The sequence below is a fragment of the Erinaceus europaeus genome, chromosome 16 (genome assembly GCF_950295315.1).
Source record: "Erinaceus europaeus chromosome 16, mEriEur2.1, whole genome shotgun sequence".
Taxonomy (NCBI): domain Eukaryota; kingdom Metazoa; phylum Chordata; class Mammalia; order Eulipotyphla; family Erinaceidae; genus Erinaceus; species Erinaceus europaeus.
The window spans coordinates 20,581,258-20,608,174 of record NC_080177.1 but is presented as its reverse complement, the minus strand read 5'-3'; the positions used below and the strand labels follow the sequence as shown (position 1 = coordinate 20,608,174).

The 26,917-nt window shown below is 46.4% G+C and overlaps 1 protein-coding gene across 2 annotated transcripts; it reads left to right on the top strand.

Annotated features, from left to right (window-relative positions):
* Positions 1–12: 12 nt before the first annotated feature.
* Positions 13–23,600, top strand: CHRNA3 (cholinergic receptor nicotinic alpha 3 subunit). Of its 2 annotated transcripts, XM_016189420.2 has the most exons (6): positions 13–224; positions 1,995–2,134; positions 2,245–2,289; positions 3,471–3,580; positions 10,775–11,786; positions 23,144–23,600. In XM_016189420.2, exons 1-6 carry the CDS (start codon positions 176–178, stop codon positions 23,270–23,272), a joined length of 1,485 nt encoding a protein of 494 aa, XP_016044906.2. In that variant the 5' UTR covers positions 13–175; the 3' UTR covers positions 23,273–23,600. The 2 variants fall into 2 exon arrangements, with proteins under 2 accessions (XP_016044906.2, XP_016044908.1); XM_016189422.2 differs by lacking the exon at positions 13–224 and having other exon boundaries at positions 2,041–2,134; positions 10,780–11,786.
* Positions 23,601–26,917: the final 3,317 nt, after the last annotated feature.

Here is a 26,917-nt window from a genome sequence, read left to right as displayed (position 1 = left end):
GGCGCCCGGGATTGACTGGGAGCCGCAGGGCCCCGCCCCGAGCAGCTCTGCCGGACCCCCCGCGCCCCGCCTCCATCCCGCCCCGAGTGGGCAGCGGCTCCCGCAGCAGGGCCCGCGCCTCTGTCTTGGTGAAGCGCGGGGTCCACACCGCTCTCCCGCCAGCCCCGCCGCAGCCATGGGTGCCCCCGCGTCGCCGCTGCTCTTCCTGCTCCTGCTGCTGCCAGGTAGGCGCCGGGCGAGGGCAGGGCGCGGCGGAAAGGCGGCCGGGCAACTCCACCGAGAGCCTGGCCCGGGACCCGCACCTGCCCCGCGCACCGGTGGGAGCTGCCACTTCCCGTCCGCTCACCTGAAAGTCAACTGGAAACATGCCGGGAGGCGCGGGGAAGACTCGGACCCCAGCCCTGCCCGCCCCGCCCGGGAGTTACGGGTTTGCACCCAGACCCTGCTCCGCGCTAGCTGGGTGCTGGGCTGGCGCGCCCGGGCCTTGGGAGACCCCAGTCTCTGCCACCCCTCAGATGGGGAAACTGAGGCCTGACGCCGCTACAGATGCCCGGGACCACCCGGAGGAGAAGGGGAGTCGTTTAGGGGCCGGGGTGGGGGGCTCTCCTCCCAGGCTGTTCCTGGCGCGCCCGGGCTGCGTTCCCTAGTGCCCTCCCTGCGGAGCGCGCCTGCCCGCGGCCTCCCGGGTAGAGAAGGAGCCGCCCCGCTGCCAGAAAGCGCTAGCTTGGCCTGGGGAATTGGGGGTGGGGGCGCCAGGGGCTTGGCAGGCTGCAGCCTGGTCAGTGGCCTGTTGGCAGAATTCGTTGTGGGGCTGCTCCTGCACTGGTGGGGAGATCTCCATCACTCAGAGTCCTAGAACAGCACCCTCCCCTCCCCCAGCTCTTGTCTACGCCTCATCTTATTTGGAAGAGGGTGGGGGGAGGGAGCAGGCACGATCCTATTTCAGTGAGCCTAGAAAAGTTGACCTGGACCACACCATATGGGCCAGGACTCCCTTTATCCTGTACCCTGAGTGTCCCCACATCTGTAAATGGGAAGCAACAGGCAAGTGACTCAGGAGACCTGGGAATGTGGCTTAGAGACCTACGGAGGCTTGGAGAGGACTGGGCCTTTTTGGTCGGGGATGTGAGAATAGCACCTGCAGGAAGTGCAGGTCACACTGAGATCATGGGAGCTCAGTTCCTAAGAGGGTCAGGGCCAGAGCCTCTCCTCCCCCAGTCGGGCTGCTGGGTGGGATGGGGGGGAATCTCACAACTGAACCGCAGTCCCCCAGGATCTGGGATGCAGAACACTTGACCCTGCACCTGGCGGCTTCTTTCTCTCTCTCAGTCTCTCTGTCTCCATCTGGGAAGCAGTAAAGCAGCTGCTCCTATTAGAAACAATAAAAGCCAGGACAGTTCTGGAGCTCTTAGCATAAGCTTCCACAGAGCTAACTGCCTTCCTCATAGCGGTCCTGTGAAGTCAGTACATTCATAACCTTTACCTTTACAAAGAAACTGAGAGATAGGCCTTGCATAGAGCATACACATTACGGTGCTGGAGCAGCTGGGTCTAAACCCATGGCACCAAGGAGAAGCTGCATGCATGGTGGAACAGTGCTGTGGTGTCTCTTCACTGGAGCAATGGAATTATGCAGGCAAGCATGACAATAAAGGAAACTCAGAAAAAAGGCTCAGAGAGGATATACCCGTTGCCAGAGCTCACACCACTAGCTCACAGGTAATTTATGGGTGTTGCAGCAGATCTGACCAAATTCAGGGCCCAGGCTCTGAGCCCCATCTTCTCACTAAATGTATGTGACCTGCTAGGCTCCCTGCTATCCTCTGGCCTTGGTCTCACTCAATCTGTCGCTTGAAGGAGCTGGGATAGTTTGAAAGTGTGGGGTTCCAGAGAGTGGCCCCCCAGAAAATGGAGGGAAGGGGATCTAGGCCATATCCCTGATGAGAGGGCAAAGCAACCCTTTACCCAGAAGATGACAGGCCCATGTCCCTCAGTGGCCAGCACCTCAGAAGCAGAGCACCGTCTGTTTGACCACCTGTTCGAAGATTACAACGAGATCATCCGGCCAGTGGCCAATGTGTCAGACCCAGTCATCATCCAGTTTGAAGTGTCCATGTCTCAGCTGGTGAAGGTGGTGAGTGTCCAAGCTGCAGACCACTGTGGGGTGCAGGGCTTTTGGAACAGTCAGTCCCAGACCAGCTCTGTCTTTATAATTTACATGTCGGCTTTCATCTCCCTCTCCAGGATGAAGTAAACCAGATCATGGAGACCAACCTGTGGCTCAAGCAAGTAAGTGACTGCTGCCCCCTGGTGGACGCTGATTGATTTGCTGTCGGTGAACCAAGAAGCATCCAAAAACCAGGCTTTACTGTCACAGGGCAATTTGGGATCCACTGATGGCTCATCTGTTTCTCCCTGGGCTTGGAGTCACATGAGCTGCTCTGTAATCCCCTGGGGGCAACCACAGACACAGATTTCTGGCTACACAGTCACTTATCGTCCCCCTGGGGCACTTTATCCAGACAAGTGAACAAAGATAACCCATTGACCTAAAGATGAACCTTTAACATTTTATATTTTAATTATTATTTTTAATGAGTGTTACAGAGAGAAAGACACACAGAAAGAGACTAGAACAGTGCTCAGCTCTGGTGCATGATAGTGCTGGAGATTGAACCTGGATCACAGATCAAAGGAGGTCTCGAAACTTTACATCAGGCTCAACCTGACGCTGTTGACTGGCTGCGGAAGAAGGGCAAACGCTAGAAGAAGAACAGAGCCTCAGGCATGAAAGCCTTGCATAATCACTGTGCTATCTCCCCAGCCCCCCATTTTTTTGTTTTGAATATCACTCTGGCTCATTAGACAGCAGGGATTAAACTTAGGACCTCATGATTGAGAGTCCAACACTTTATCCACTGTGCTGCATCCTGGACTGCTAAAAGTGACCTTTCTGTTAGCTCAGCCAGACATAGCTCTGCTTACCAAGCCTTCCTCCCAGCAGGCTGATCAGCAGGATGGCACGGTGCCCACTTGGGCACTGTGTGGTATGTAGTTCCTCTAACTCCAGCCCTGTCTCTGCTCCCCACAAGCTCAGGTCTCCTTGTCCCTGTGCCCAGATATGCCAACAGGTCCATGCTCCTTCCCCCAGGACCCTTTAAACTCAGGCCTGCTCAGCCTGGGTGTAAGAGGGTTCATTGCCTGATCCGTGCCTGGCTAATGGGGCCTCACTGAGGAACATGTCTGATGAAGGACCTAGAGAGCTGTTTCAGGGTGCATAAACAGCAGGAGCTTTAAGTAGGGGCCTGGACCTGGTTCTTGATATGAGGGGGGAGAATTTGACTAGTTAAGTTATTTGACTAGTTAAGACAGCAGCTCAGGACAGCCCTGTGACAGCAGCGTGGGGTCAGCTAGCAAGAGCAGTAAAACAGGCTGGCCCATTTGCTGACCACCCCATCCCCCCATCCTAGATCTGGAATGACTACAAGCTGAAGTGGAACCCCTTGGACTATGGTGGGGTGGAGTTCATGCGAGTCCCGGCACAGAAGATCTGGAAGCCTGACATTGTGCTGTATAACAAGTAAGGTGTGGGGTGACCCACCCCTGGCTCTTGGCCTTCCCTGGACGTCTTCCATGATGGGGCCCTTCCCTTGTTTATTCTGAGAGTATGCATTGAGCATCTATTATCTACCCAGGTACTGGAGAGAATGGTGTGCAAAGATAGCCCTCCCACACTTGTTAGATTTACCACTCACTAGGGAAGGTAGGCATATGTTATCTCTAACAGTAGTGCTGGGAGATGGTGCAGTGGATAAAGCATGGGGCTCAGGAGCATGAGGGCCCAGGTTCAGTCCCTGGTATTGCATGTGCCAGAGTGATGATCTAGTTCTGTCTCTCACTAGTAATTTTTTGAACATTTTATTTATTAATGAGAAAGACAGGAGGAGAGAGATGACCAGATATCATTCCTGGTATTCACTAATAATTGTTTTTAATTTATTTATCTTTAATAGGACAGAAAATGAGAGGGAAAGGGAAAGAGACACACCTGCAGCACTGTTTCACTGCTTGTGAAGCTTTCCCCCTACAAGTGGGGACCGGGGGCTTGAACTCAGATCCCTGTGATGGTAACATGTATGCTCAACCAGTTATGTCACTGCCCAGCCTCACTAATGCATTTTAAAAATATTTACTTATTTATTTATTCCCTATTGTTGCCCTTGATGTTTTATTATTGTAGTTATTATTGTTGTCATCATTGTTGGATAGGACAGAGAGAAATGGAGAGAAGAGGGGAAGACGGGGGGAGAGAAAGACAGACACCTGCAGACCTGCTTCATCACTTGTGAAGCAACACCCCTGCAGGTGGGGAGCCAGGGGCTCGGATCCTTAAGCCGGTCCTTGCGCTTCACACCACGTGCGCTTAGCTCGCTGCACTACCGCCCAACCCCCGAATCATCTATTTTTTAAATTATATTTATTTATTGGATAGAGACTGACAGAAATTGAGAAGGCAGGGGAGATAGAGAGCGAGAGACACCTACAGCCCTACTTCATCACTCATGAAGCTTCCTGCCTGCAAGTAAGGACCAAGAGCTGGGACCTCATGCGCTGTAATGCGTGCACTGCCCCAGAGTCCTCTACTGTGATGAGCAAGAACATTCTGTCTGGTTTTTTATGGTCTAGTAGTACTAAGTCATGTTTTATTCATATGGGAAGGGAGAGCTATGTTTTTGCCAAATCCCACACTTTTAATCACTGGGAGAAAGAAGGGGAGTCTGGGGCTGGCAAAATAACTCACCTTGCTAGTGACCTTGGTTGGAACCTGACTTCCACAGGACTGGAGGAGGCATTGGTGCTATGATAACTTTCTCTTCTCTCTCTCTCTCTCTCTCTCTCTCCCCCCCCCTCTCCCTCTCCCTATCCCTCCCCTCCTTCCTTCTCTCTCCCCCTCTGTCTTTTTTTTTTAATCTTTATTTATTTATTGGATAGACACAACCAGAAATTGAGAGGGAATGGGGTGATAGGGAGAGAGACAGAGAGACACCTGCAGCCCTGCTTCACCACTTGGGAAGCTTTCCCCCTGCAGGTGGGGACCGGGGACTAGAACCTGGGTCCTGGTGCACTGTAACATGTACGCTTAACCAGGTGTGACACCACCTGCCCCCACCCCGTCTTTCTCTATATGAAAAAAAATCTGCCCAGATCAGTAAAGTCCTAGAGATGGCAAAAAAGAAGAAAAAGAAAGAAAGAAAAAGAAAAGAAAGCAAAAGGCAGCAGCAGTCTTTAAATTTAAATGTGTGTGTGTGTGTGCGTGCGCGTGCGTGCGTGCGTGCGTGCGTGTGTGTGTGTATTGTATAGAGACAGAAATAAAGAGGGAGGGGAGAGAGACATTTACAGCCCTGTTTCACAACTTGTGAAGCTTTTCCTCCTGCTATTGGGAGCTGGGGGCTTGAACCCAGGTCCCTGTGAACTGTAAGATGGTGCACTCATCTTACCAGGTCCTCCACCACCTGACCCAAGGATAGTTGCTTATAACTACTTTTAATTGCTTCAAAGACTACCTATTATTTGCAATTTTCCCAAGGAAATATAGGATTTACAAATAAGTTAAATTTATATTTATTTATTTATCTATTTATTACCAGAACACTGTTCAGCTCTGGCTTATGGTGGTATGGGGGATTGAACCTGGGACTTTGGAGCCTCGGGCATGAGTCTCTTTGCATAACCATTATACTATCTGCCCCCATCCAAAAATTTTTTTTAGTTATTTTTATTTACTTATTGGATAGAGACAAAGAGAATTCAAGAGGGACGGAGGACATAAAGAGAGAGACTGTGGTCTGAGAGATGGCACAGTAGATAAAGCATTGGAGTCTCAAGCAAGAAGTTCCGAGTTCAATCCTCAGCAGCACATGTACCAGAGTGATGCCTAGTTCCTTTTCTCTCTCTCTTTATCTTCTCATTAATAAGTAAATAAAATATTTAAAGAGAGAGAAAGAGAAAGACAGAGAGACACCTGCAGCACTGTTTCACCATTTGCAAAGCTTTCCCCCTGCAGGTGGGGACCGGGGGCTTGAACCTGGATCCTCAACCAGGTGCACCACCACACCACCACCACCCTGCCCCTCAAATAAGTTTCTTTCATGCAATTAGTCTTCATGTAAATTGGTCTTTAAAGAACTGGGACATGAGGAACTTAGCTGGTTTGCAGCATGTGAGTGTCCTAGAAATCTCCCAGCCCAGAGACTCTTCAGGGAGCTGGGTAGAATTTTTGCTACGCCAGAGTGAGAACCTTTTTAATCTTTAATTTGAACTTGAGAGCTGTCTTCTTGGCTGGCACTCTAGTGTGAACAGCTGGAGTGCCTGAGGAGGTGTGCTATTTAAGAGGAGGGAGAGGCCTAGAGGGTAAGCACTGAGGCAGCAGTTGCCTCCAGTGGATTGTGGAGAGGAGCCACCTCAAGAATTTCCTTGGAATCTGAAGCCAGAAACAACACTTGCAAGAATCATTCAACTTCTTTGTCCTAGTTAGAACTTCATTTTCTCAGTAGTGGGCCTCTGCTGTGGATTTCTCTCCATTTCAACACACAAGAAACACCTTTTACCTCGTTCCAAGGTTTCAGCTGTGATGCTCTGTTTTCTTGAGTTTTTCTCTAGTGGAGTCCTCAGAAAGCACTCAAGGTGTTGCTATGCCCTGAATTTCTTTTTCTTTCTTTCTTTTTTTTTTTTTTATTTATTTTGGGTGAAGACAGAAATAAAGAAGGAAGGGGAAGAGATAGAGACACCTATATCACTGTTTCAACACTCGTGAAGCTTTCCTCCTGCAGGTGGGGACTGGGGGCTTGAACTCGGGTCCTTGCACACTGTGATGTGTGCGTGCATTCGTCCAGGTGTGCCACCACCCAGCCCCCCTTTCTTTCTTTTTAAAAAGATTTATGGGCCAAGAGGTAGTGTACCTGGTTGAGCAAACATGTTACAATGAGTAAGGACTTGGGTTTAAGCCCCTGCTCTCTACTTGTAGGGGAAAAGCTTCATGAGCAGTGAAGAATTGCTACCAGTGTTTATCTGACTCTCTCTCCCCCTCCCTTTCTCCCTCTCTCCTCTATCTGCCCCCCTCAATTTCTCTCTCTTTAAAAAAACAAACATTTTTTAAAAATTTACTTACAGGGGCCAAGTGGTAGCACGGCAGATTAAGCACATATGGCAGGAAGCTCAAGGACCAGTACAAGGATCCCGGTTCGAGCCCCCGGCTTCCCACCTGCAGGGGAGTCACTTCACAGGTGGTGAAGCAGGTCTGCAGGTGTCTATCTTTCCCTCCCCCTCTGTCTTCCCCTCCTCTTTCAATTTCTTTCTGTCCTATCCAACAACAATAGCAGCAATAACAATAATAATAACAACAAGGGCAACAAAAATGGGGGAAAATGGTCTCCAGGAGCAGTGGATTCGTAGTGCAGGCACCAAGCCCCACCAATAACCCTAGAGACAAAAAAAAATTACTTACAAAAAATATTTATGGAGTTATTAGCACATAAAAATGGCTGTTTTCGGGAGTCGGGCAGTAGCGCAGCAGGTTAAGCGCAGGTGGCGCAAAGTGCAAGGACTGGTGTAAGGATCCTGGTTGGAGCCGCTGGCTCCCCACCTGCAGGGGAGTCGCTTCACAGGTGGTGAAGCAGGTCTGCAGGTGTCTATCTTTCTCTCCCCTTCTCTGTCTTCCCCTCCTCTTTCCATTTCTCTCTGTCCTATGCAACAACGACGACATCAACAACAACAATAATAACTACAGCAATAAAAAGCAAGGGCAACAAAAGGGAATAAATAAATATTAAAAAATTAAAAATTCTTTTAAAAACATGCCTGTTTCCCACCCAGTATCTTAAAAATACAGACTCACTGTGTTTTAATGTGAAGTGCTGCTGCTGCAAGAAACTGATGCCCTTGTGCTTTCGTTCATAAAGTCAGTTGTCATGGGACCAAGTAGGACCCGTGCCTTGCCATGCATATGTCCCAGGTTTAAGTCTTAGCACCACGTGGCAACACCATGGGTACATATGTGCAGGGTTTGTGGTGGTGGTGGGAATGAGGCAGGGGGGTCTTCTAGCGTATTGTGGCAGCAGACAATACACAAACCTCTTTTAGGGCACCATTGCGGGGAATGGAACATCTTTATTGACGCAGTTACAAGTGTATAAAGGGGTAGCTGTGCAGGGGAAGTAGCCAGCTGGCCAATGAGGTCAGTATCTCCTTATAAGGGAAAAGAGAGCAAAGCAATGAGAGGGTATGGGTGGTGATGCAGGAATAGGGAAATAGAAATACAAGGAAAGCGAAGCCCACCAGAAGGGGGGGCGGGATGGGTGATGTGGCGAGACTGATAGGAAGGTTGGAATTCCCCCGCATACTCTTTCTTGCCACATCTCGCTCAACCGCAAGGCTGGCATGCCAAGGGGAGACTGACAGACGAACTTGGGGGGGGGCGGGGCTCAAGCACACATCAGACTCACAGATGTGCATTTGGGCTCTGACTGGTCGATGCCCTGCCACACTCTGTGGGACCATGAGCAACTCGTCCTGGCCTCTGGCTTCAGTGTCCTCTTCAGTGACACAAGAGGCTTGGGCCAGAGTGTGGGAGAGGAAACGTTTTCTGGAGTTGAGAGCAAATGCTTTAGGCCCCATGGGCCATGAAGCTGCCCACTTCTACCCTACAGCTCAAAGTAGACGGAGATAATAGATGACAGGCGTGGGTTCTGATGATAGCTTACATACAGAAACAGGGCAGGCCAGTGGGCCTTAGTCTGCAAAATGCCTAGACTAAACCCTGGAGACTGAAGGTCCCTTACTGTTCTGCTGTTTTGTTGATCTGAAATGCCTTGGAAAAGTGTCCAGGGGACCTGGTGAGTCTGTCTGTCTGTCTCCTTTTTATGCAGTTCTGGGGAATACACCCAGGACGCATGCACAGTACTACGTGGCCTGCCTGACTCAATTTTCTGTTTATCTTATTTTACTTTGGGGAAAGAGAGCTGGCCCCTCTCCATCTTCCTGTCTAAGTAAAAAAGCAATCCTGGAACCCCTAGCTCTGAAAAATAAAAAATAAAAAATGCCAAGAAAGTAACTCTATAACATGCATATATGTATGTAAATAAACAAAAAAGGGCCATGTATGCAGTTTAAAAGGGAAAGAAGGAGACACCTGGAGGGGGGTGGGGAAAGATAGGGAAACAGAAGGTGAAGGGACCCGTCAGGCTGGATGTGAAAGAGAAGTTAGCAGACCTGGTTCTTCACTGTAAGCGGCACTGGGAGGGGCAGGGAGCGTGGGGAGCAGCCGCTTCAGGACCCAAGATGTGCCTAGGGACAGACGCAGCTGAAAGCTTCAGCTCCCTGGGCATGCACTCAAGGAGCTCTCAGCAGCCCCTCCTGCCCCACAGTCTGGCTTCACCCTGGGCTCTGTTGTTGGTGGTGCCGGGGATCAAACCTCTGTCCTCTCATATGCAAGTCCCATGAACTACCACCGTGCTGTCTCTTCAGCCCTACAGAAGTTATTTTAATGCAGTGCACCCCACAAAGTGAGCTGTCTCACCAGCCTCTATTTTTTTAATTCTTTTTTTTTTTTTTTAAGAGTGAAAAGGGGAAAGGGGGAGATACTGCAGGGCTGTTCCACCATCCATGATGTATGTTTCCAGGTGATGGCAGGGTTCTAATACCAGGCATCACATTATAAGGTCTGCACTTGAATGGGTGCACTGTTTCTCAGCCCCTCTTAAAGGTTTCATTTGTTAAACTTTGAGATTTACTGGGCTGGCCAATTAGTTTGCTTGGATAGTGTGATGCTTTGCATGTGTGTGGCTCATATTTGAGCCCAGCCCCCACTTCATTGACGGTAGCTTTGGTACTTTTTCTTTTTTTTTTTCCCTCCATCTCTATCTTTAAAAAAGAGGGGGCTGGGGAGACAGCATAATGGTTCTGCAAAAGACTTTCATGCCTGAGGCTCTGAGGTCCCAGGTTCAATCCCTAGCACCACCATAAGCCAGAGCTGAGCAGTGATTTGGTGTATGTCTTTCTCTCTCATTAAACTGAAGTATTTTAAAAAAAAAATGGAAGGGAGTAGGGCGGTAGCGCAGCAGGCTAAGTGCAAGTGGAGTAAAGCGCAAGGACAGGTGTAAGGATCTCGGTTCAAGCCCCTGGCTCCCCACCTGTAGGGGAGTCACTTCACAGGCGGTGAAGCATGTCTGCAGGTGTCTATCTTTCTCTCTTCCTCTCTGTTTTCCTCTCCTCTCTCCATTTCTCTGTCCTGTCTAATAACAACATCAATAACAACAATACTAACTACAACAATAAAACAACAAGGGCAACAAAAAGGGAATAAATATTTTTTTTAAATGGAGGAAAGGAACCTCAGAGCATCACTGTGGCACATGAAATGGCAAGAAACAAACTCAGAACCTCAGTGTGAGAGTCCAAGGCCTTATCCACTATGCTACCTCCTGGGATCCCCCTTACAGACTTTAAAGAGGAAAAACCACCTTTCTGGCATTTGGGAGGGACTTAGCAATAATTCAGTTGGGAGTTGTATGTTGTGGAATGAGCCAGTGATAGGTCTGGGGGCCAGGGAATGATGAATGTGTCTTGTGGGGCCTCAGTGTTCCGGATGATTGAGGTTCAGGTGGCCTTAGGGCACTCTGAGCTCCCGGCCTGTTTGCACCCACAGTCCCTTGTCACCCACCCACCTGCTGGCAGGGTGACCTTGCGGTGGTGGCACCTCTTCTCTTTGTCTTCCCAGTGCAGTTGGGGACTTCCAGGTGGACGACAAGACCAAGGCTTTGCTTAAGTACACCGGGGAGGTGATGTGGATCCCCCCAGCCATCTTCAAGAGCTCCTGCAAAATCGACGTGACCTACTTCCCGTTTGATTACCAAAACTGCACCATGAAATTCGGGTCGTGGTCCTACGACAAGGCGAAAATCGACCTGGTCCTGATTGGCTCCTCCGTGAACCTCAAGGACTACTGGGAGAGTGGCGAGTGGGCCATCATCAAGGCCCCCGGCTACAAACACGACATCAAGTACAACTGCTGCGAGGAGATCTACCCCGACATCACCTACTCGCTGTACATCCGCCGCCTGCCTCTCTTCTACACCATCAACCTCATCATCCCGTGCCTGCTCATCTCCTTCCTGACTGTGCTGGTCTTCTACTTGCCCTCTGACTGCGGCGAGAAGGTCACCCTCTGCATCTCCGTCCTCCTGTCCCTGACCGTCTTCCTCCTGGTCATCACGGAGACCATCCCCTCCACCTCGCTGGTGATCCCCCTAATCGGCGAGTACCTCCTGTTCACCATGATCTTCGTCACCTTGTCCATCGTCATCACCGTCTTCGTGCTCAACGTGCACTACAGAACCCCGACCACACACACCATGCCCACCTGGGTGAAGACCGTCTTCTTGAACTTGCTCCCCAGGGTCATGTTCATGACCAGGCCTGCCAACAGTGAGGCCGACACTCCGAAACCCAAGCCCTTCTACAACGCTGAGCTGGCCAGCCTGAACTGCTTCAGCCGCCCGGAGCCCAAGGGCTGCAAGGAAGGCTACCCGTGCCAGGATGGGCTGTGCGGCTACTGCCGCCACCGCAGGATAAAGATCTCCAACTTCAGTGCCAACCTCACCAGGAGCTCCAGCACCGAATCTATGGACGCCGTGCTGTCCCTCTCTGCTTTGTCCCCGGAAATCAGAGACGCCATCCAAAGCGTCAAGTATATTGCTGAAAACATGAAGGCGCAAAATGAAGCCAAAGAGGTGAGGATCTGTTTATTACTGCACTGGTCAGGAAGTCCATTCACAAATGTGGGGCAAGGGCAAAGGGTGGGGGGGTAAGGCTCCTAGAGGCAGAGGTCTGTGTTCAGACCTGCTCCTCTGTTTGTTATATATATGCCGCTCAGATGTCTTGGCCAAGCCCGTGCTCTCACCTGAGATAGGATTAAAATGTTTGTCAGCAGGGCCAGGAGACAGCTCACCCAGTAGATCACACCCTGCTGTGCACTGGGACCCAGGTTTGCGTCCCCAGCCACCATCTGGGAACAACTGCAGGTAGAAGCCGCATGCGCAGTGGAGCGGTGCTTCTCTGTCTTCTCTCCTCCTCTCTGTCTCTCACTCTATCTGAAAAGGAAAGGGGGGGGGGTCACCAGGAACAGAGGAGTCATTTGGGTGCTTAGCCCCCCATGACTGGCATGGAGGCAAAATGGAATCAAAGGTTTGTGAGCATTTGGTGGTGGAGTCAGCCACTGGGCGGCCAATAGGCTGGGCCATTAGCACTGATGCTGAGAGTGGGTTGGGAGTTGGCTGGAAAGAGATGAGACCCGGTTCTTTTAATTAGCATTGATCAGTTGAGCTTACATTTTATTTTTTATATTTATTTTTACCAGAGCACTGCTCAGCTCTGGCTTATGGCAGTGTGGAGGATTGAACCTGGGACTTGAGAGCCTTAGGTATGAAAGTCTCTTTGTATAACCATCATGCTAAACCCCCACCCTTGAGCTTACATTTTAAATCTTGTTTTCTCACGGGAGTGTGTTTTTCTTGACTGTGTAATAGAGTGCATGCATTGTAAGTGCCCATTAACTTTTGTTGTCGTTTTATTATTGCCACCAGGGTTATTGCTGGAGCTCAGTGCCAGCACTATGAATCTACTGCTCCCAGTGGCCATTTTCCCCCCTTTTCCTTTCCTTCTAATTTTCCCTTTTTTTAAAAAAATTATTTATAAAAATGAAACACTCACAAAAACCATAGGATAAGAGAGGTACAACTCCACATAATTCCTACCACCAGACCTCCATATCCCATCCCCTCCCTTGATGGCTTTCCTATTCTTTATCCCTCTGGGAGTATGGACCTAAGATCATTGTGAGATGCAGAAGGTGGAAGGTCTGGCTTCTGTAATTGCTTCCCCACTGAACATGGATGTTGACAGGTCGATCTATACTCCCAGCCTGCCTCTCTCTTTCCCTAGTAGGGTGGGGTTCTGGGGAATCAGAGCTCCAGGATACAGTGGTGGGGCTGTCTGTCCAGGGAAGTCTGGTTGGCATCATGCTAGCGTCTGGAACATGCTAGCGTCTGGAACCTGGTGGCTGAAAAGAGAAAACGTATAAATTCAAACAAATTGTTGACTAATCATGAACCTAAAGGCTGGAATAGTGCAGATGAAGAGTTGAGGGGGTCTCCATTCTGTAGATAGCTAGTAGGCATATTTTAGTTATATTCCAAAGGGCCTGTGGCTATACTAATTTTTTTTTTTTCCCTGAGCCTGAAATCTGATATGCAGGTGGATCCAAGTTATTGTCTGGGGAGATGATGTCATGGCTGGAACAAAGGACCAGAAAGCTGGATTAGGGGAGAGAGTAGCTCTCAAATATGGGAAAGGTGTATAAATATTGACTGTAAACCCCATCAATTTGATCTAATCTGGGGCCCATATTCAGCTTAGGAGCCTATGTGACCTCTGCATCCCTGTAGATCTGAGCTCACATTCTGTGGTCATGAGTAGGAATGTTCCAAGCTGCCCCAATAACAGGACCCATCTTCCTCAGGTGGAACACAGAGTATGTTGTCCAGCCTCCCTTCGGAGGATGGAACATTCTCTACCATTGTTGATCGATCTTTCTAAATTGTATTAGATAAGACAGAAACGGAGAGGAGAGGAGAGGGAGACAGAGAGAAACACGGGCACAGAGGCACCTGCAGACCTGCTTCACCGTTCGTGAAGCGTCCCCCCTGCAGGTGGGGGTCCATGGGTCCTTCTACCTGGTAATGTGTGTACTTAACCAGGCACACCATTGTTTAGCCCCTCATTAGTTTTAGACTAGGTACACACCTGTGTAACCTTAACCCAAATGAAGTTCTAGAACATTTCCTATGCCTCAGGGTATCCTCTCTCCCTCCTTCCCCATTTCTTCCCACTCTCTTCCTCTGCAGTAACCACCGATTCTGCCTTCTTTTCTGCTGACTAGTTCTACCTCTTCTTGAGATGAAGCTGCATAACTCATTAAACAAATGTCTTTGAAGTTTATCCTCTCGCCTGATAATTTTCACTGATGTGGAACATTAGACAGTGTGGCCACACCGTCTGTCTGTCCTACAGTTGTTGGACATCTGGGGCTTTCCTAAATGAAACTGTTATAAACATTCTCCCACTTGTCTTTTGGTGAACAGATGGGCTCACTGCTCTTGGATATATTCCTAAGGGTGGAATAGCAAGATCATTGGGGAGAAGCATTGTTTAACATCAGTGGGGGCCATAAGGTCCCAGGGTGTTTGAACCATAGCCGCTCAGCCTGGCAGTGTCTGAGAGTTCTGCCAGCCAAATGTGTGGAAAGGAATCTCTCACAGATGTTTCAGTTGCCATTTTCCAGGGGAGTAATGACCAGGACTCTTTTTCATATGCTGATTGGCCACTTGGGTGTCTGCTTTTATGAAGTCCCAATTCAAGCAAGTTTGCCTGGTTTTCCTCGGGTGAATTTTTTTCTCCTTTTTCCAGGGTTCTTAGGCTACATATAACTAGTCTTAAGTATCGAAAATAGGAAAGTTGGATACAAACTTCTGACTGCTCCCCACGCTCTGTTCACTAAGGTTACCAGAACCACAATCAGTGAGTGATTTTGTCAGAAGCTCTGCTTCATATATAATTGGCTCTGCCGCACGTTGCTTATTAGCAGAGAGCTAATTACAAGATAATGTCAGTTCCTGATGGACTGGAGGTAATTAGTGTTGATAGGAGATGCCTGAGTCTTTTATTCTACTTTGATGGCATATTAGATGAGACAGGAAGAGACAACAACTGCCCTACCTCCTCACCCCCACCCATCAGAGCAACTCTGAGCACTTCTTGTGGGTGAAACAAAGCAAAAGCTCCAGTGATCCCAATAATTTCACCAAAAAAAATGATCTAAATTCAGCTGCAGCAACTGTTGGACTGTGAGTGAATGAAATAAGAAATCTCAAGTTGTCTAACACCACTATCTTTTGCAGACATTCTCGACATTTTTAAAATACATATTTATTATATAAAGACAGAGAACCTGAGATAAAAGGGAGAGTTAGAGGGTGGGGGTAGATAGCATAATGGTTATGTAAAGAGACTGAGGCTCCAGAATCCCAGGGCCAGTCCCTCCCCTGCACCACCATAAGCCAGAGCTGATCAGTGCTCTGGTTTAAAAAAAAAAAAGGGGGGGGGGGAAGAGGCTAATCAATAGGGGTTTTAATACTCCGCAGTCAGAGTTAAAACTAGGATTGAAGTGCCAAATTTGAATAGTAATTAGGGACTTTTGGCTCTTTGTTGAAGGTGGCCTTATTTTTTGTTTTCTTTAAGATTTGTTAGTGATGGGGGAAAGAGAAGAGAGCCACCATTCTGGCACATAAATGCTGTTAGTTGAACTTGGAATCTTATACTTGAGAGTCCCATGTTTTTACCTCCTGTGCCAGTTCCTGGGGCCATTGATCTGCTCTGCACCACTCTGAGTGAGCTATTCTCTGTGACTTAAAGGTGTGCCCAGGGAGTTGGGCGGCAGCACAGCAGGTTAAGCACACGTGGCGCAAAGCACAAGGACCAGCGTAACAATCTCGGTTCGAGCCTCCTGCTCCCCACCTGTAGGGGAGTCACTTCACAAGCAGTGAAGCCGGTCTACAGGTGTCTACCTTTCTCTTCCCACTCTGTCTTCCCCTCATCTCTCCATTTCTCTCCGTCCTAGCCAACAACAATAATAACTACAACAATAAAAAACAATAAGGGAAACAAAAGGGAATAAATAAATTTTTTAAAAAGTGTGCCCAGATCAGTTCATGAGCTCTTGAGCTGATAATTTTGGGCCCTTACCGCGCTGATCACGCTGGGTGTTATGAGACACAATTTTGGACTTTATAAATAGACTTTTGGGAGGGGGGTTGTCATTCCTTTTTCCAATCTATAATAATTGTCATGAAACCAGACATTTTTTTCTCCCTCCAGGGTTATTTATGGGGTTCAGTTGTTATTGCAGTTGCTGTTGCCAGACAGGACAGAGAGAAATCAAGAGAGAAGGGGAAGACAGAGATGGGGAGGGAAAGACCTGCAGACCTGCTTCACCACATATGAAGCAACCCCCCTGCAGGTGGGGAGCCGGGGGCTCAAACTGGGATCCATATGCTTATCCTTACGCTTTGCGCCACGTGCATTTAACCCTCTGCCTTACCACCAGCCCCTGCTACCCTCCCCCCAAGAAACTTTTCTCTGCCATAAACTTTATGGTATCCTACTAGATTCAGTTTTCTTCATCGGCATGCCTTCTCAACATTGGTGGTGGTGGCGGTTTGTGTACACACGTATGTGTTTTGCCAGTTTATTTGCTTTCACAATTAACATTTCCTCATATGTGATACCATCTGATAATTGCCTTTTGTTAATGTATTTTGCTCAGCATAATCATCTGTGCTTGTTTGCTTGTAGTTGAACTGAGTATCACTCTGCTGCATGTGCTGCTGGTGACCAAAGAATCTCACACCTGAGGGTCTAACACTTTATCCACTGCATCCCTCCAACCCCCGCCACTTCCACATATGGAAGAGATTGGTCTTTCTTCATTGTATATTCTTGGCTCCTCTATTGGTTGTAGATTAGTTGACCAAAGGAGGTCTCGAAACTTTACATCAGGCTCAACCTGACGCTGTTGACTGGCTACGGAAGAAGGGCAAACGCTAGAAGAAGAAAGTTGACCATATATGTTTGGGTTTATATTTTAACTCTTTTTTTTTTTAAGTTCAGGGGAACAAATCAAGAACTTTGCACATATGCAAACTGTTTGGTCTCCTCCTTTATATTTTCAGATACTGTTGAGTAGCCTGTTAGTTGTGTTCTTGTCATATATAGAACTTTATTAAATTGAGGTACATTTCCCTCCACCCCCTCTTTATTCAAAGTTTTATCACAAATGGATATTGAATGGTCTCAAATGCTTTTTCTACAGGTAAAGATCTGAAGAGTTCTATCCTTTTAAAAATATTAATATTTGTTTTATTATTTTTATTATTATTATTATTATTATGCCAGTGCACTGTTCAGCTCTGGCATATGTTGGTACAGGGGATTGAACCTAGGACTTTGGAGCCTCAGGCATTAGAGTCTTTTTGCATGACCATTATGCTATCTACCCTCCACCCAGTTTTATCCTTCATTTTCTTTTCTTTTATTTTATTTTATTTTTTTCCTCCAGGGTTATTGCTGGGCTCGGTGCCTGCACCATGAATCCACCGCTCCTGGAGGCCATTTTTCCCCCTTTTTGTTGCCCTAGTTGTTGCAGCCTCGTTGCGGTTATTATTGCCATTGTTGGCGTTGCTTTGTTGTTGGATAGGACAGAGAGAAATGGAGAGAGGAGGGGAAGACAGAGAGGGGGAGAGAAAGATAGACACCTGCAGACCTGCTTCACCGCCCGTGAAGCGACTCCCCTGCAGGTGGGGAGCCGGGGACTCGAACCGGGATCCTTACGCCGGTCCCTGCGCTTTGCGCCACGTGCGCTTAACCCACTGCGCTACCACCCGACCCCCTATCCTTCATTTTCTAACAGATGTGTATTATATTGATTGATGTGTGAGTATTGAGCCATCCTTGCACCACTGAAGTAAATCCTATTTGATCATGTTGTATCTTATCATTAAATCTGTTTTGTTAATGCTAAGACGCTCCTCCTTTCCCTCTCTGTCCCTCTTCCACTCCCTGTCTCTTTCTCTCGTCTTAATCTAAAATTTTAAAAGGAGAAACAGAAGGTGGTAGTCTGGGAGGTGGTGGTGAGGATATAGCATTAGACTCTCAAGCATGAAGTCCCAAGTTCAATCCCTGGCAGCACATGTGCCAGAGTGATATCTGGTTCTTTGTCTCTCTACCCATCTATCTTCTTCATGAATGAATAAATAAAATCTTGGGGAAAAATGAAAACAAAAAAATGAGTTTGCCAAGAGCGGTGAAATCACAGACACACACACAAAGTTGCTTATGGGTGAATCTATTTAGGTCTGATAGGCTTAAATTATCCCCTCTGGAGGTCAGGCGGTAGTGCAGTGGGTTAAGCACAGATAGTATGAAGCTCAAGGACCTGAGCAAGGATCCCTGTTCGAGCCCCCAGCTCCATATCTGCAGGGGTGTCACTTCACAAGCTAAGAAGCAGGTCTGCAGGTGTCTTATCTTTCTGTCCTCCTCTTTATCTCCCCCTCCTCTCTCAATTTCTCTGTCTTATCCAATAACTGAAAAAAGGGCTACCAGGAGCAGTGGATGTGTAGTGCAGGCACCGAGCCCCAGCTATAACCCTGGAGGGAAAAAAAAAAAAAGAAAGAAAGAAAGAAAAAAGGATTCTCTCATTTTTAAAAAAATTTATTTTACTCCATTTTGTTGCCCTTGTTGTTTTATTGTTGTATTTATTATTGATGTCATTGTTGGATAGGACAGAAAGAAATGGAGAGAGGAGGGGAAGACAGACAGGGAGAGAAAGATAGACACCTGCAGACCTGCTTCAGCGCCTGTCAAGAAACTCCCCTGCAGGTAGGGAGCTGCGGGCTCGAACCAGGATCCTTACGGATCCTCTCACTTTTCAGTGGCAGTAAGTCTGAATACAGAATTCTAACTTGGAAGTTCTTTTCCTTAGATTACAAAATATAACTCTGTGATCTTTTTGCCTGTCACTTTTGGAAAAAAAAAAAAAAAGAGTGTTTCTCCTTAGTAAATAATCAACTCTACACATAAGGTACTAGAAATTTCTGTAGAGAAATCTTTTGCCATCAATCACTATGTATCTGGTGTGAGTCTTTCTAATCTCTTTGCCAGTTTCACAAGCCGTCTCATTCTAAAAGTTTTCCTCTTTAATTCTGGGAAGTCAATTAATTCTTTAAAGATTTCCTACTCACCTCTCTTTCCTTCCCTGAGTTCCAGTTGTACAGAAGTGGGCACATCTGCTTTTGGCCTCTGCATCTTCAGGACTTTTACATTTTCCATTTTTTCGTTGTTGTTGTTTGTTTGTTTTTTCTTTTTTTACCAGAGCACTACCCAACTCTGACTTATGGTGGTGCAGGGGATTGAACCTGGGACTTTGGAGCCTCAGGCATGAGAATCTCTTTGCATAACCATTATGCTATCTACCACCCTACATTTTCCATCTCTTCTTTCTGCTACTCCACCCTGGCAGTCTATTATCTCTCACTGTTTCTTTCCTAGGTTTCATTTACTCCTGTCAATTATCCCATCTTTTCCATTCCTCAACTGGAGCTCATTATTCTTCACATCTGTACTTCTACTTGCTTCTTGTAAAACTATTAAATACTTGTTCCTAATTCAGTATTCTTTTATCTCCAAGGATGTATAGGTATTCTGTTTAAATCTTTGACCTATCAGCTGTATGGATTTTTTTTCCTCCAAATTGTTCGGTTTAATATGTTTTGGAACCTGTAAATTCACTTTTTCTGGGGGTGGCAGCCATCTTTGCTAAATTGGAAGAGGGACGCAAACCCAGGTTCCACAAGGCAGAGGGTTCATGTCACTATTAACTGAAAGGCTTCCCTCTAGTCCCCCCGAACCCCCACCCACCAGCTCTGATCTTCCCCAAGTCCCTGTTTTCTTTACTGGAATTTGTTTGCTTGTTTGTTTGTTTCTGTTTTTCTTTAATATGGGAAGGGGAGAAGGCAAATTGTAAGTGCACCAGTCAATGGGAACCATCTGTTCTTGGCTCTTCCCCTGAGCTAGGCTCTCCTTCACTCACAAGTTACCCTCACCTGTGTCTCTGGGCTGGTAGAGATGAGGCCAAATAGGGAAAATAGAGAAAACTCCAAAGCTCTCCCCAGCCCTCCTTTTACCAAGACTCCTCTGTCACCACCAGGCTTGGACACACCAGGCCATGTTGTTGTTGTTATTGATGTCGTTGTTGTTGGATAGGACAGAGAGAAATGGAGAGAGGAGGGGAAGACAGAAGGGGTGAGAGAAAGACAGGTACCTGCAGACCTGCTTCACCACCTGTGAAGCGACTCCCCTGCAGGTGAGGAGCCGGGGGCTCGAACCAGGATCCTTACGCAGGTCCTTGTGCTTTGCACTGCCTGTGCCTAACCCGCTGCACTACCACCTGACTCCCCACTATCCATATTCATGTGTAAGAACTAAGCCTCATATTTTTGCACCAAACTAAACCATGTGCAATCCCACTAAAAATTATTTAATTTTTTGAATTTTTTATTATTTTTATTTATTGGATAGAGACAGCCAGAAGTCAAGAGGAAGGGGGAGACAGAGAGGGAGGAAGACAGAGAGACACCTGCAGCCCTGCTTCACCACTAGCAAAGCTTTCCCCCTGCAGGTGGGGACCAGGGGCTCGAACCTGGGTCCATGAGCATTGTAACATGTGCGCTCAACCAGGTGCGCCACCACCCAGCCCTGGATTAAATTATTTCATTTAATCCTTCATGACATCCCTCTGAGGTGTAGGTACTGTTCTTACCCCTTTTACAAATGAGGACATTAAGACTACAAGAGGCTAGGGCCAGGCAGTGGCACACCCTATAAAGACCGCGTTACCGTGTCAAGGACCTGGATTCGAGCCCCCGTTCCCCACCTGCAAGGGGGAAGCTTCCTAAATGGTAGAGCAGTACAGCAGGTGCCTGTCTTCTTCTCTATGATCCCTTCCCTCTCAATTTTTCTGTCAAAATTTTAAAAACGAAGTTACATCCTTTACCTATTGTTTGACGATGAGAAAGGAGCAGAATTGGAGTTAGAACCAGAGTCTGCCTCTAAGTCTCTGCTTTCTCACCACCACCCCCCCACCCTGGAGACTCGGGCATTTTAGCCAGTGGAGGTGGTGAGAAATCACAGGGTCTGCTGTGTTTCTGAAGCATGTAAAAACCAGTCTCCTGTGGTCCGGGAAGTGGTGCAATGGATAAAACGTTGGACTCTTAAGCATGAGGTCCTGAATTCAATCTCTGGCAGTTCATGTAGCAGAGTGATGTCTGGTTCTTTCTCTCTCTCTCCTCCCATCTTTCTCATAAATAAAGTCTTAAAAAAAAAAAAAAAGTCTCCAGTGAGGGAGATAGTATAATGGTTATGCAAAGAGACTCTTACAGCTGAGGCCCTGAGATCCCAGGTTCAGTCAGAGCTGAGCAGTGATCAGGTTAAAAAAGAAAAAAAAGTCTTGAATTAAAAATGCAAATGAAAAACAACAAAAAAAGTACCTTGTGGCAAATGTAACAAATTTGTATTGTACTTCTCCTTTTTAACATCACCAAAAGGACACAGTTACTCAAACCTAGAATGGTGACATAGAATCCTTGTCTCCAAGCCTCCTTTCATTGCACTTAATTAAATCACAAAAATCACATGCTGCCTCTTTATTATGTGATTATTGCTTCAAAATCAGTTGATTCATGGCTTCTCTCTCTCTCAATTCAATTAGAGCTTCCTTGCCTTCTGAGTTGCCTAGGAGTATAATTAACATACAATTTTCCTTCCTATTCTGTGCCTAAATTGAAGCTACATTATATACAATTAGTCTCGCTCATTCTTCCATTTCTTACTTTATTGTCAGCATTATTTCTGCTTTCTTAACCCAGGCTATAATGTCATTATAGTCAGTGGCACTTTGGTCTTTTGAAAATGATATTTGGTATGAGTTGGCCTCCATAGAGGAAGGTAGTGGGAGAGAAGAGACGAAGGATGGATCGGATAATAAAATAAATGAGTATCAGGCCCCAGGTGGTGGTGCACCTGGTTGAGCATACATATCACCATGCTCAAGGATCAAGGTTCAAGCCCCCAGCCCCTACCTGCATGGAGTCAAGGAAAGTTTCATGGGTGGTGAAGGAGTGCTGCAGATCTCTTTCTCTCTGTCTCCTCATCTCAGTTTATATATTTATTCCCTTTTGTTGCCCTTGTTTTATCGTTATTGATGTTGTCATTGTTGGATAGAACAGAGAGAAATGGAGAGAGGAGGGGAAGACAGAGGGGGAGAGAAAGATAGACACCTGCAGACCTGCTTCACCGCTTGTGAATCGACACTCCTGCAGGTGGGGAGCCGGGGGACTCGAACGGGGATCCTTATGCCGGTCCTTGCGTTTTGCTTTGCGCCACCTGCGCTTAACCCGCTGCGCTACCGCCCAACTCCCCATCTCAGTTTCTAATAAATGAATAAATAAATAAAATACTAAAAAAGAAGTTAGTGTCTGGGGGCTAGGTGATAGCATACCTGGTACACACATTACAGTGCACAAGACCTGGGTTCAAGATCCCAGTCCATACCTATAGGTAGAAAGCTTCACGAGTGATGAAGCAGTGTATGTGTCTCTTTGCTCCCAGAAACAAGCAAACTGTTCTGTGAGAACTATGTGGTTATCTTTGGGAGGTGGAAGGGTAGAGACACAACTTTGGTGTGGGCGTGGTGTGAGACTATACATGCAATCTTAGATATATTTTTAAAATTTTTTAATCTTTATTTATTTATTGGATAGTCAGAAATCAAGAGGGAAGGGGAAGATAGACACCTGCAGCCCTGCTTCACTGCTTGTGAAGATTTCCCCTTGCAGGTGGGGACCGGGGGCTCGAACTCGGGTCCTTATGCATTATAATGTGCGCACTCAGCCAGGTGCGCCACCACCAGACCCCTGCAGTCTTACATCTTATTACCTACTATTAATCACAAAAAAACTGATTGCTGGGAGTAGAGGATTAGTAGTGCTGGCACCAAGCCCCAGCAATAACCCTGGTAGCAATAAAACAAAATAATAAAAATTCAAATTAAAAAATTCAAAAAAAAAAAAAGAAAAAGGGAGGGGGGCAGGAGTTTCAGTGGTGGCTCACCTGCAGAGAGCACATCACCGTGCACGAGGACCTGGATTCAGGTTCCCAGACCCCACCTGCAGGGAGGAAGCTCCACTCACAAGCGGTCTCTCCTTCTCTCTCTCCCTCTAACAAAAAGAAAAAGAAGTGACCACCTGGGACAGAGGAGTTGCGCAGCAGACATCAAGCCTTACCAATAGCCTTAGTGGCAAGAGAGAAAAGTTCCTTGCACGTTGGTGAACTGGCTGCTTCTGCTGTTTCAGCCTCTTTGTGTTCAATATTGAACTGTCTTTCCTTCATGTTTTCCTCTTTCATGATTTTTGTTTTTCAGATTCAAGATGATTGGAAGTATGTTGCCATGGTGATCGATCGTATTTTCCTGTGGGTCTTCATCCTAGTGTGCATTCTGGGGACAGCAGGGCTGTTTCTGCAGCCCTTAATGGCCAGGGATGATGTGTAAGCACCGAGTTGTTTGCATGAGGGCTGCTTCTGTGTGCATGGAGGTAAGAGGCTGTTTACTCTTACTGTTCAAAGTATTCTTAAAGCCAATGACACTGAACAGAAAAGTGATCACCTTAACCATTTTTAAATGGATAGTTCAGTGACATGAAGTATTTTCCCACTGCTGTGTAACCATAACTACTGTCTGTCCTAAAACCCTTGCGACTTACAAAACAAGAACTCTCTATTAAATAACTGCCAGATCTCCCTTCCCCCAGCCCCTGCCAACCACATTTCTACTTTGTCTTTATGATTTTGACTACTATAAATACTTCATGTAAATGGAACCACACAGTATTTCTTTTGTGACTGACTTCACTTAGCATAATGCTCATGAGGTTCATCTATACCATGGCCCAGGGGGCCAGGCAGCGAAGTACCTGGTCGAGTGTGCACACTATAATGCATAAGGACCTGAGTTCAAGCCCCAACTGCAGGGAGTCACTTCACAGGCGGTGAAGCAGGTCTGTGGGTGTCTATCTCTCTCTCCCTCTCTAGCTTTCCCTCCTCTCTCAATTTCTCTCTGTTCTATCCAACAACAACAACAACAAAAAGGAAAAAATGGTCTCCAGGAGCAGTGGATTCATAGTCCAGGTACCAAGCCTCAACAATAACCCTGTAGGCAAAAAAAAAAAAAAAAAAAAGATGAGACTAGAAATGTACAGTGGGAAGACAGCTTTGGGGCCAGGCAGTGGTGCAACTGGTTAAGCATGTTACAGTGGGCAAGGACCCCATGTTCAAGCCCCTGGTCCCCACCTGCAAGAGGAAAACTTCAGAAATGGTGAAGCTAGGATGCTGGTGTCTCTGTTTCTCTCCCTCTCTATCATCCCCTCTCAATTTCTGTCTCTCATAACAAATAAAAAGATTTTTAAAAAATCTTCCTTTTTAAGGCTTAATGGTACATTCATTTCACGGTATGTAAAAATGGACTTCGCTTATCTTCATTCATCAGAGGAAAATTAGGCTGCTCCAGGCTTGAGCTGTTATGAACATAGGACACATATACTTTCCCCCCTTTAATATAGAGAGGTAGAAAGGTACAGACAGAGTGAGAGACCACAGCGCCAAAGCTTCTTTCAGTGCCATGGGGGCCAGGCTCGAACCTGCGTCACTCACATAGCAAAGCAGCACACTATCCAAGTGAGCTATTTCACCAGCCCACAGATCTCTTTTCAAATAAGCATTTTTATAGTCTTCAGATACATGGTACTTCGAAATGCTTTTTTTTTTTTTTTTTTTGAGAAACCTTCATACTGTTATCCATAGGAGCCAAGATTTATTGATTTATGACAGATAGGAGGAAGGGAGAGAAAGAACCAGAACATTACTTGGACATATTTACTGCTGGGAATCACACTCAGAACCTCATGCTTGAGGGTCCAGTACTATCTACGACACCACCTCCTGGGCTGCTCATCGTGGTTTTGACTCGTATTTTCCTGGTGCTGATGTTTCATGGGCTTGTCTAGTCATGCATGTGTCAGGAAATGTCTGTCAGTTCCACTGTGAGGTTGCAATTGAGCTGTGAGAATTCTCTGTTTACTATGTTATCCCTATGCCATGTAAAGGATTTGCAATTGTTTCATTTCAGCAGACCGCCTTGGTTTTGTTGGTTTCCTAAGCTGCTGAGAGTTTCAGTGTGACATAGTCCTACTGGTATTGCTTTTGTACTTTTGCTTTTGGTGTCAGGCCCGAGAACTCGTAGAAACTGCTGTCAAGGAGCATAATACCTGTTTTCTTCTGGGAATTTTTATGGCTTCAGGTCTTGTACTCAAGTCTTTAATCAGGCAACCTGGCAGGTGGCTAGAGTGCTGGATTTATAAGCATGAGATCCCAAGTTCGGTCCCTGGTATTGTGCGTAACAGAGCCATATTGTTCTAACACTAGTAAACTCATCTTTTATGATGCATAGATATAAATCTTCATTGCATTTTTAAAAATCAAGTCTCTATTTGGCAATGATTTTTGTGCTGGGTGTAAATTAATGATCTAGTTTTGTTATTTTGCATGTGGTTACTCAGTTTCCCCAACGTGCTTGGTTCTATTATTGTACATTAATTAGCCATGTATGTGTGGGTTTATTTTTGGGCTCTATGCTTTATTTTTAATTATTATTGGATAGAGACAGAAATTGAGAGGGGAGGGAGACAGACAGACACCTGCATCTCTACTTCACCACTCATGATCTTTCTCCCTTCAGGTGGGGACCAGGAGCTTGAACCCTGGTCCTAGTACACTGTAGTGCATGCTGAACCAGTTGTGCCATATTGATCAGTATGTCTGTTTTTTATGCCAGTACTAACTTCACTGTTTTGAAATATACTCACGATATAACTACTATAGCATCGTAATTCTTGAAGTCAGGGAATACAATACATATATCTTTGTATTTCTTTCTTTGGTTGTTAAGGCTTTTTCATGGTTCTATACACATTTTAGGATTGTTTGATCTATTTATATGCTGAATGCCACTGGAATTTGTCCATTGCTGTGGTTACTTTGAACATTTAAAAAAAATTATATTTATTTTCCCTTTTGTTGCTCTTGTCTAACATTGTTGTGGTTATTGATGTCGTTGTTGTTGGATAGGACAGAGAGAAATGGAGAGAGCAGGAGAGAAAGACACCTGCAGACCTGCTTCACTGCTTATGAAGCGATTCCCCTGCAGGTGGGGAGCCAGTGGCTCGAACCAGGATCCTTAAGCCAGCCCTTGCACTTCACCCGCTGTGCTGCCGCCCAACTCCCTGAACATTTTTAAAATTACTTATATAGTGCATGTGAAGAGGGTTTTCCATGAGACAGAGACTGGCCAGAGTGCCACTTTCATACATGCAATGCCAGCGACTAAACCAGGAGCTTCAGGCATGAGAGCCTGATGCTCTATCACTTGGGTTACTTCTCCAGCTTCTCCTTTGAACATGTTAATGTTTTTTCAATCTATCAACAAGACATATCTTTCCATTTAGGTGTGACTTCTTCCATTTATTTCGTTGGTGTCAATTTTCAGCTCATTTACTTTCTTAGTTCTATTTATTTCTCTTTGATGTAGTTGTAAATGGGATTAATTTCTCTGATAGTTTATTATTTGTATAGAAATGCAACAAGGGAGATACTACAGTGGTTGTGCACAGGACTCACATACAAGAAGTCCCAGTGCCATCCTTAACCAAAGCTGAGCAATGTTCCTGGCTTTAAAAATAATAATAATAATAATAATAATAATGACTTTTATATCCTGAATCTTTACTAAGTTGGTCTATTCTGAGTTTTTAAATATATTCTGTAGGGCTTTCTACATATGATGCCATCTTCAAATAATGACAAATACTTCCTTTCTAATTAGGTGCCTTTTAATTGTTCTGGCTAGGACTTCTAGTACTATTTTGAATAAGAATAGTCAGAGTAGCATTCTTGGCTTTTTCCTGACCTTATATAAGAAACACTGAAGTCTTTTACAACCCTCTTCTTTTTTTAATATTTATTCCCTTTTGTTGTAGTTGTTGTTGGATAGGACAGAGAGGAGGAGAGAACGACAGACACCTGCAGACCTGCTTCACCGCTTATGAAATGACTCCCCTGCAGGTGGGGAGCCGGGGGCTCGAAC

Coding starts and splice junctions, on each gene's coding strand:
- CHRNA3 (XM_016189420.2), top strand. CDS start 176: ATGGGTGCCCCCGCGTCGCCGCTGCTCTTCCTGCTCCTGCTGCTGCCA. Junction 2,135..2,244: donor TGTCTCAGCTGGTGAAGGTG/GTGAGTGTCCAA, acceptor CTCCCTCTCCAG/GATGAAGTAAACCAGATCAT. Junction 3,581..10,774: donor GACATTGTGCTGTATAACAA/GTAAGGTGTGGG, acceptor TTGTCTTCCCAG/TGCAGTTGGGGACTTCCAGG.